This window comes from Hemibagrus wyckioides, linkage group LG17 (genome assembly GCF_019097595.1).
Source record: "Hemibagrus wyckioides isolate EC202008001 linkage group LG17, SWU_Hwy_1.0, whole genome shotgun sequence".
NCBI classification, from domain to species: Eukaryota; Metazoa; Chordata; class Actinopteri; order Siluriformes; family Bagridae; genus Hemibagrus; species Hemibagrus wyckioides.
The window spans coordinates 139,988-150,000 of record NC_080726.1 but is presented as its reverse complement, the minus strand read 5'-3'; the positions used below and the strand labels follow the sequence as shown (position 1 = coordinate 150,000).

The 10,013-nt window shown below is 44.0% G+C and overlaps 1 protein-coding gene across 1 annotated transcript in view; it reads right to left on the bottom strand.

The window, feature by feature from the left end:
• Nucleotides 1-9,133, bottom strand: part of tmem59 (transmembrane protein 59) — a 13,710-nt gene extending 4,577 nt beyond the window's left edge. The window contains exons 1-6 of the mRNA XM_058414452.1: nt 8,919-9,133; nt 8,385-8,490; nt 8,197-8,291; nt 7,839-7,991; nt 4,173-4,248; nt 3,799-3,925 (exon numbers count right to left, since the gene is read on the bottom strand). Coding sequence (XP_058270435.1) covers nt 3,799-3,925; nt 4,173-4,248; nt 7,839-7,991; nt 8,197-8,291; nt 8,385-8,490; nt 8,919-9,062 — 701 coding nt within the window. The 5' untranslated portion in view covers nt 9,063-9,133. The remainder of the gene's footprint in view (nt 1-3,798; nt 3,926-4,172; nt 4,249-7,838; nt 7,992-8,196; nt 8,292-8,384; nt 8,491-8,918) is intronic.
• Between the last annotated feature and the right edge of the window lie 880 nt (nt 9,134-10,013).

The window sequence follows — 10,013 nt, the reverse complement described above, 5'->3', positions numbered from 1 at the left end:
CACACACACACACGTGCACACACACACGTGCACACATACACACACACACACGCACACACACACACACACACACACACGTTTAGATTGCAATGACAATTTATTCATTGCAATGTATAAAATAAAATTCACTTCAGAATCAATCAATAAACAAGTTCAATAAAGTTCAGCACTGATCTTCATCAAGTAGAATTTCTAGTTCTTTTCCTTTTATAAATTTTTGCAGGCATACAGAATGTTACCTCCGTTACAGAATGAAACAGGACATCTTTGATAAGACCCTGTGATAACCCACAACCCCCCCAAGAAGCCACAAGTTTCCCCTGCCCAGCATCCTGTTAGCCAACGTCCAGTCTCTGGTGAAAAGTTCCAGCAGGACATTCAGGACTGCAACCTCTGCTTCACTGAGACAGGGCTGTACCCAGTGGTACCGGACCATGCCATCCAACTGGCTGAGTACTTCTCGCTTTACCACATGGACAGAACAACAGAGTCGAAGAGGTCAGGGGGTGGTGGTAGAGTGTCTGATGGTAAACAACACCGTGATCACTGTACCTTGAGAGGAGAGGAACTACCAGCCACTCATCCTCAACAGGATTCCAGTGGAGAGAGTGGACATTTTCCAGTATCTAGGTGTTCACATCATGCAGGACCTCTCATGGTCCTGTAACATCAGCACCGTGGTTAAGAAGGCCTGGTAGCATCTCCACCATCTCAGATGCTTAAAGGACTTTAAACTGCCCTCTCAGGTGTTAAGGAACTTTTACACCTGCACCACTGAGAGCTTCCTGATGGGAAACAACACAGCCTGAGTTTGGGAACAGCACCAATCAGGGCAGACGAGCTCTCCAGAGGGTGGTGCCATCAGCTGAGTGTCCCGTTTAATTTAATAAAATTAAATAAAAGCAAAAAGTGCATAAAAAAAAGTAAAAGCTGCTCCTTCATGTTTAAAGTTCCTAATAACCTGAAAGTCCTGCTGGACCTGAATTCTGTTCAAGGCAGTTACACCAGTCAGCCATAACACTGACCAGTGAAGTGAATAAGACTGAGTATCTCTTGAGACTTCCGGGTCGGACATCGACAAGATGGCAGCATAGAGCTAGCGCTCCCGATTAGTGAGGTTTTGAAAACTCCCTAAAAACATTTAACTAGAGTTCTAAGCAAGATATACCATAAAAATAAAAGGGGAGTAACATGGAAACTAGGTGCAAAACTAAGAAAGTCACGCAACCTGCAGAAATACACGACGATGAAACGGCGCGCTCTCTCCCCGGCTCACAAACAAGTGACCAGGAGGGAGACTCAGCGAACCCCTCGGGAGAGACTACTGATTTGAGCCTAATTCTTAGAGAATTAAGGGACTTTCTTTGAGATAACAAAACCCAACTTGAGGACATTAAAGCAGAAATTTCTAACACTAAAGCTAGACTGGAGGAGGCAGAAGGTAGAATTGCGACGGCAGAAGAGAGGATTCAAAATGTCGGAGAGGTACTCGCGGGCATGTTAAAGTCACACACCAGAATTGAAGAGAAACTCGTGGAGGTGGAGGGCCGTTCCAGGCGGAATAATGTCAGAATGTATGGAGTACCCGAAGGTGCCGAAAAAGACTCCCAGACAATGGTCCTTTTTCTAGAAAAATTCCTGAAGGAAAATCTAACTCTACCCGAGGGCACATCCCTTTAAATTGAACGCGCACACAGAGCGTTTGGCAAACCACCACCGGCAGACGCTCAGCCACGATCGATAGTGGTCAACTTTCAAAGTTTTACAACCAAAGAACTGATACTTCGACAGGCATGGCAGATGATCAGCTTCGATAACGATTATGTCCCCGAGGTGCTGCAGATGAGAAGAGAATACAAAGAGATATGTAAGGTGCCGAAAGACAAAGAAGTGAAATTTAGAACATTGTATCCGGCTCGCTTGAAAGTGCTGTAGGAGGACGGAGTGAAAGTGCTGTAGGAGGACGGAGTGAAAGTGCTGTAGGAGGACGGAGTGAAAGTGCTGTAGGAGGACGGAGTGAAAGTGCTGTAGGAGGACGGAGTGAAAGTGCTGTAGGAGGACGGAGTGAAAGTGCTGTAGGAGGACGGAGTGAAAGTGCTGTAGGAGGACGGAGTGAAAGTGCTGTAGGAGGACGGAGTGAAAGTGCTGTAGGAGGACGGAGTGAAGATATATAACACAGTCGAGGAGGCAACGCAGGATATGTCAAAGAGAGGACTCCCAGTGCAGCCGATCAGTCACCCAAACACCCTTATGGAGCGGATTCAGAGAATGTCATGGCAGAGGAACACCAGGAGCATAGGCAAACAACAGAGAGGACCACCATCATTCAAAGAGAAGTTGCAAACTTTTCGAAGAAAAGACGGGTGCTCGCCACCTTCATAAGTTATGCACTGACGTGATCACTCATGAATGCTGCATCGTTTTGATGTGGTCGACACACGGCGAAGGTATTTAAGATTGAAAAAGGGAGAGAGACATAAAGTCCTTGTACATCTAGTTGGACAAGCCTAGTTTGAATAGAGTGAAGTGAAAGTTCGGCAACATGGAGAGAATTCGGTTGGAAGAGTGTCATTCGGTTCTTTAGTACTCCTATACAGAAGATACACAGAGGAAATAATACTGACTGCTGGAAATTGTGTGGGGAAAACCAAGCTAACCATTATCATATATTTTGGGCTTGTCGAAAACTTATCCCTTATTGGCAAGAAATCAAAAGGAATCTGGAAGCTGTTTTTGAAATGGAGATCAGTTTTACTTGCGAATCTTTATATTTTGGTAACATCATTCTAGAAGGGGGAAACAATAAGGATAGAAAACTGATGTTAATTCTTCTTGCAGCTAGTAAAAAAGCAATTACTAGAAAGTGGTTAAAACCAGAGTCATCCACAATTGAGGAATAGATTGATACAGTGCATAATATATATGCAATGGAAAAATTATCGTTCTTATTGAGAACTCAAACGGAAGATTTTTGTCAGATTTGGAGTAAATGGATGGACTACATTAAACCAATACGCCCAGGTTTTTCCTGAACTGTAACAACTGCATTGTAGGCAATTTCGTACGAATTACCACATGTTGTAAGAGCTCCCCTCATTCTGTTGTATATAGTTGTTAAGTGGAAGAAAATACAACAGGCAGCAAGTCAACATTTTGTCCTCAAAGTTGATGTTGAAGCAGGAAAAATGGACAAGAGTAAGGATTTGAGCTTTGAGTTTGACCAAAAGGGCCAAATTGTGATGGCTAGACCACTGGATCAGAGCATCTCCAAAACTGCAGCTCTTGTGGGGTGTTCCCGGTCTGCAGTGGTCAGTATCTATCAGGAAGGAACAGTGGTGAACCGGTGACAGGGTCATGGGCGGTCAAGGCTCATTGATGTACGTGGGGAGAGAAGGCTGGACCGTGTGATCCGATCCAACAGACGAGCTACTGTTGCTCAAACTGCTGAAGAAGTTAATGCTGGTTCTGATAGAAAGGGGTCAGAATACACAGTGCAGGACAGTTTGTTGTGTTTTAATATTCCAAAATCCAAAGTAAGGATTTAAGAAACAGTGTGATCTAATGTGTTTAATGTGATGTAAATGTGCATGTGTAAATAATTACAGATGCGTTTAAAGAAATTTGGTCTCTCTCTGTACATAAATAATAATAAAGCTCCGCCTTCAGACTGGGGGTCATGTCCCCTAAATGAGTCTGATGCTGAAAGTCATTTTCACTGCGTGTGTTTGTTCTGTATATTTATGTCCATATTTATAAAAATCTGTGTCCTATAGACATGTCCTGATCTCAAACACTCACCTGGAGAGACATCCAAAGAAGTTGTAGTCATCCTGTGAGCTGCTCTGATCATGAGACATGACACCCAGTCTGTCCTGGAAGGAGCTCCTACTGTATTCACTGTAAAGCGGCTCATTCAGATCAATGTCTATAACAGAGGAACATGACATGCAGCTTCAATCTGGTTACTTTCTTTTAAATAATTATTTTAATATTACTGAAAACTCAGGACCTCATTATACAAACACATATAATCTCATGATACATAATCCCAGGCATGCAAGAAATGTTTAAAAATTCTGATGGAAATGAATTTACTTGCAGGTGAATCGGGGTGGGGGGGTGGGGGGGGGTGCAGGAGTTAAGTTCAGCTGTTAATGAGGATGTATTTGTACCTGAACCCTGAGGCTCCTCCTTCAGCTCCTCCCTCTGCAGGTCAAGCTGAGACACAAACTGAACCTGTGGTCCTGTCTGTAAAAAAAACATTAATATATTTAAACACTAAAGAGAACCACAATCATATTCCTTTAAATAAAGCAACAAGTTTCACTTTAATGAGTATTGTGTAGAAACACTGGGCTTTGAGAGCTATTAAACAAAAACACTGTAAGGAATTTAACACACTAACAATGGCACAAAGTTCAATCTAGATTTATTATAGTCTAACAATCTGAACATTAAGTGACTTTAAGACTCTCTGATGTTCTCTGCTCTTATGCAATCTAGCCATGGGGTCACAGTCCAGTGACCTCTGTACCCGTCCCAAGCCTGGATAAATAGAGAGGGTTGTGTCAGGAAGGGCATCCGGTGTAAAACATCAGCAAATTTAACCACGCGAATCGTCAGTACTCTGAATTTTATACCGGATCGGTCGAAGCCCGGGTTAACAACGACCGCCATCGGCGCCGTTGACCTACAGGGCGCTGGTGGAAATTGGGCTACTGTTGGTGGAAGAAGTAGAGGAGGGAGGAGAGTGTGCAGACAGAGAGAGAAGAGGAAAGGTAAGAGTGTAGGACTGAGAATAGGAACTCTGAATGTTGGTACTATGACAGAGAAAGGTAGAGAGCTGGCTGATATGATGGAGAGAAGGAAGGTGGATATACTGTGTGTACAGGAGACCAGGGGGAAGGGGAGCAAGGCTCGTAGTATAGGAGCAGGATTCAAGCTGTTTTATTATGGGGTGGATAGTAAGAGAAATGGGGTAGGTGTGGTCCTGAAGGAGGAGTTTGTGAGGAATGTTCTGGAGGTGATGAGAGTGTCAGACAGGGTGATGAGTCTGAAGTTGAAAGGCAATCTGAAAGAGATTAGTGACTGTAAAGTGGTAGTGGGAGAGAGTGTAGCCAGACAGCATAGGATGGTGGTGTGTAGGATGAATCTGATGGTCTGTAAGAAGAGGTCAAAGATACAGATGGAGAAGAAAACCAAGTGGTGGAAGCTGAAAAAGGAGGAATGTTGTGAGGAATTTAGACAGAAGTTGAGGCAGGCTCTGGGTGGGCAGGTAGTGCTGCCAGATGACTGGGAAACTACAGCAGAAGTGATCAGGGAGACAGGAAGGAAGGTGCTGGGTGTGTCATCTGGAAGGAGGAAAGAAGATGAGGAGACTGGGTGGTGGAATGAGGAAGTTCAGGATAGTATTCAGAGGAAGAGGTTAGCCAAGAAGAAGTGGGACATGGACAGGACTGAAGAGAATAGACAGGAATACAAGGAGTTACAGCACAGAGTGAAGAGGGAGGGGTCTAAGGCCAAGCAGAAGGTGTATGATGAGTTGTACACTAGGTTAGACACTAGAGATGGAGAGAAGGACTTGTACAGGTTAGATAGGCAGAGGGATCGAGATGGGAAGGATGTGCAGCAAGTTAGAGTTATTAAGGATAGAGATGGAAAGGTGCTCACAAGTGAGGAGAGTGTACAGAGGAGATGGAAGGAGAACTTTGAAGAGCTGATGAATGAGGAAAATGAGAGGAAAAAAAGAGTAGAAGGGGTGAACTCTGTGGAACAGGAAGTAGATAAGATTAGAAAGGATGAAGTCAGGAAGGCTTTGAAGAGGAGGAAAAGTGGAAAGGCAGTTGGTCCTGACGACATCCCGGTGGAGGTCTGGAAGTGTCTAGGAGAGGCAGCAGTGGAATTTTTAACTAGTCTGTTTAACAGGGTTTTAGAGAGTGAGAAGATGCCTGAGGAATGGAGAAGAAGTGTATTAGTGCTGATCTTTAAGAATAAGGGTGATGTGCAGAGTTGCAGCAACTATAGGGGGATAAAGTTGATGAGCCACACAATGAAGCTCTGGGAAAGAGTAGTGGAAGCTAGGTTAAGGAAGGTAGTGGAAATTTGTGAGCTGCAGTATGGCTTCATGCCCAGAAAGAGCACAACAGATGCAATTTTTGCTGTGAGAATGTTGATGGAGAAGTATAGGGATGGTCAGAGAGAGCTGCACTGTGTGTTTGTAGACTTGGAGAAAGCGTATGACAGGGTGCCAAGAGAAGAGCTGTGGTACTGTATGAGGAAGTCAGGAGTAGCAGAGAAGTATGTCAGAGTGGTGCAGGACATGTATGAGAGGAGCAGGACAGTGGTGAGGTGTGGTGTAGGTCAGACAGAGGAGTTCAGAGTGGAGGTGGGACTGCATCAGGGATCGGCTCTGAGCCCCTTCCTGTTTGCTATGGTGATGGACCAGTTGTCAGAGGAGGTCAGACAGGAGTCTCCTTGGACAATGATGTTTGCAGATGACATCGTGATCTGTAGTGAGAGCAGGGAGCAGGTGGAGGAAAACCTGGAGAGGTGGAGGTTTGTGCTGGAGAGAAGAGGAATGGAAGTCAGTGGTAGTAAGACTGAGTACATGTGTGTGAATGACAGGGAGGGAAGTGGAACAGTAAGATTACAGGGTGAAGAGGTGAAGAAGGGACAGGAGTTTAAGTACTTGGGGTCAACAGTCCAGAGTAATGGAAAGTGTGGGAAAGAGGTAAAGAAGCGAGTGCAGGCAGGTTGGAATGGGTGGAGAAAGGTGTCTGGGGGAAGGTGATACAGGACAGTGGTGAGACCGGCCATGCTGTATGGTTTAGAGACAGTATCACTGAGACAGAGACAGGAGTCAGAGCTGGAGGTAGCAGAGCTGAAGATGTTGAGGTTCTCTTTGGGAGAGACACGGCTGGACAGGATTAGGAACGAGTACATCAGAGGGACGGCTCATGTTGAACGTTTGGGGGACAAAGTTAGGGAGGACAGATTAAGATGGTTTGGACATCCAACAGAGGAAGGACAAAGAGGAGGAATATGGATGGAATAAATGAGGATATGAAGCTAGTGGGCGTAAGTGTTGAGGATGCAGAAGATAGGGATAGGTGGAGAGAGATGATTCACTGTTGCATGAATGCTGCAGAAGCTTACATTTCTATAAGGTGTCTATAAGTTCAGGAGCGTGTGTATCTTCAGCTATTCAGCTGCTCATGAGGTGAATCCTAGGGTAAGGTCAGAAATTCTGTCTGGACTTTATTCCATTATTAAAGCAACACCACACACACCCCTGAAACACACTGAGACCATGGAGCCTGTGTGCATGCTACAACCGTGTTTCTACCACCAGCTCCTTCATGGGGTTTTAATGTTTTACTTCACAAAAAGTTATAAAGCTGTATAATGCAGCAGAGTACAGATGTATATTTGAGTTGATTTAGATGAGTGTCTCTGTAAAGTCTGTTCTCCTGAACACTTCCTGTGCATAAAGTCTGGGTGTCATCTTAGACAGTCTTTTGAAGCCCATATTAATAACATTTCACATACTACATACTTCCAACTGCGTGATATTAACCGTCCCCTAACCCCTTTCTCACAACTAATAACACAGCAGTTCTTATTCATACACTGGTCACTTCACAAATTGATTACTGTAATGTCCTTCTCACTGGTCTTCCATAATATATTTTTATGCCTATATCTTAACTGTTCTTGGCGATCTTGAGTGTTTTGAAAGGCACCTTTAAATAAAAAAAATGCATTATCTTTGTGTGTGTGTGTGTGTGTGTGTGTGTAATGACTAATAATTACTGATTTCTGCTGGAAGGACTATTTACCTGGAAAACAACAACTTTCCCGTCATCTGCCTGCAGGTAGAAGGTCCATGATGAAGTAATGAATTCATGGGCTTGGTTCATCATGTCCTCCCAGAATCCCCTCACCAGTGTCAGGGGGTAAAGCAGGTGGATTCGGGGCATCATGGCCAGCAGCTTGAAAGAAAAAGCTCCAAAAAGTCAAAAACCATGTGAGAAAGTGAGGAGAAGCTCATCCAGGTGTGAAGTGTGATGTAAGTAATCATTTATAATCATTATTATAGTTATTTGCTGTGTTTAATTTAAATATACAGATAAATCGTACTCCGTTTATTAAACTGTTTATTTTCTCTGTGTTTGTGGTGTTTGTCCTCCTCTGTACCTGCTCCTGTCTCTGCTGGGCGAAGGGCAGCTGGCTCTCACAGCCCAGGCTGCAGGAGAACGCTTCATCTGCTTCATCATACGCTTCATGACAAGCTGCAGAGAAAAAGAGAAAAACCCTGTCTGTAATCCCGACTGGACACGTGTGGACATCAAGTCTCTAACACCATCACTGATCACCATCTGTACCTGAGTCACACTCGGCTTTAGTCTGGTTCAGGTTCTCACTCTCACCCACAAACTGGCAGATGGAGAAGAGTCTGCATCCTCTCTGACACGCAAACAGCTCCACTTCCTACACACACACATATTAACACACACATCAATACACACACATACACACACACATTAACACACACAAACCATACACACACACACACACACACACACATACCAACACACCATACACATTAACACACAGCATACATACTCCTCAATACACACACATCAAAATCAAGCAGCTCAAAGCTATAAGTTCAGCAGTAAACCCCACCCAGGCTCATTAGGCTAAAACACCAAACTTCGTCAGTGTTATATCAAGTGTTATAAATGTTCATCAGTGTTATATTAACGCATCGTCATAATAATAATAATAATAATAATAATAATAATAATAATAATAATAATAATCACGCTGCAGAGAAGTTTTTAATTCGCTGTACATGAATACAGCTATGCTAACCCCCTGTTAGCTTCATGATAGCGCGCAGTAAGGCTCCTCACCCGCGGGTAAGTGTGCAGGCTGTAGGTCATTCTGCAAGTTTTGTGACAGGAAGCGGTGCTGCCTAAAACTCCATCGAACGCCGAGGCGGAGCAGGAGAGGATCAGTGAGGAGCAGAGAGTCAGAAAGATCCAGAAACACTCCATCTTTAACTCCAAAACAAACACGACAGTAAACAAGCACCGCTCCACTTCCTGTACTTGGTATAATATCGCGAGAAAACGCGTGACTTGTGGGAGCAGGGTGTGAGGAATCTCAGGTGTAAAAACACTAGGACACGGTACACTCACACTTCTCTGTACATTACTTAATTAATAATTATTATAGTTTATATTATTGATGTTTTCATTTGTGAGATCCACATTTTGAAGGAAGATACCTGAAAGGATCACTGCAGTAATCATGTTCAGTTCTTTACCAGAAAAAAAAACACAGAATTAGAAGACGTGGAAATCAAACACTGTCCACTCCAATGTCCAGCAGATACAAAATGAAGAACAAAACAAACTGCAGCTTAAGTTCTGCTATAGCATTACGTATTTTTGTCCAGAATGAGAGAATTTTATCACAATACCATAAGCAGTAGAGTCCATCCATCCATCTTCTATACCCACTTTATCCCTAATCAGGGTCATGGGGATCTGCTGGAGCCTATCCCAGCACACACTAGGCAAAAGGCAGGGGTACACCCTGGACAGCTCACCAGTCCACACATATAGACAGACAACCACACACACTCACTCCTATGGACAGTTTAGAATGACCAATCAACCTAATGTACATGTTTTTGGACTGTGGGAGAAATCCAGAGTACCCAGGGTAAACCCACGCAGGCACGGGGAGAACACGCAAACTCCACACAGAAAGACCCCTGCCTGTTAGAACCTAGGATTCAAACCCAGGACCTTCTTGCTGTTGGGCAACAGTGCTGACCACTAAACCACTGTGCTGCCCTGCAGTAGAGAACAGCTACCTGTATTCATTTACATTTGAAGCAATGACCAGAGTAATCTCTCTACATCCTCCTTAAGTGCTGTGGTGCATGATCAATTCTTTTCATAACGTTATCATTGAGTTCATGGACCCCCAGTGACACA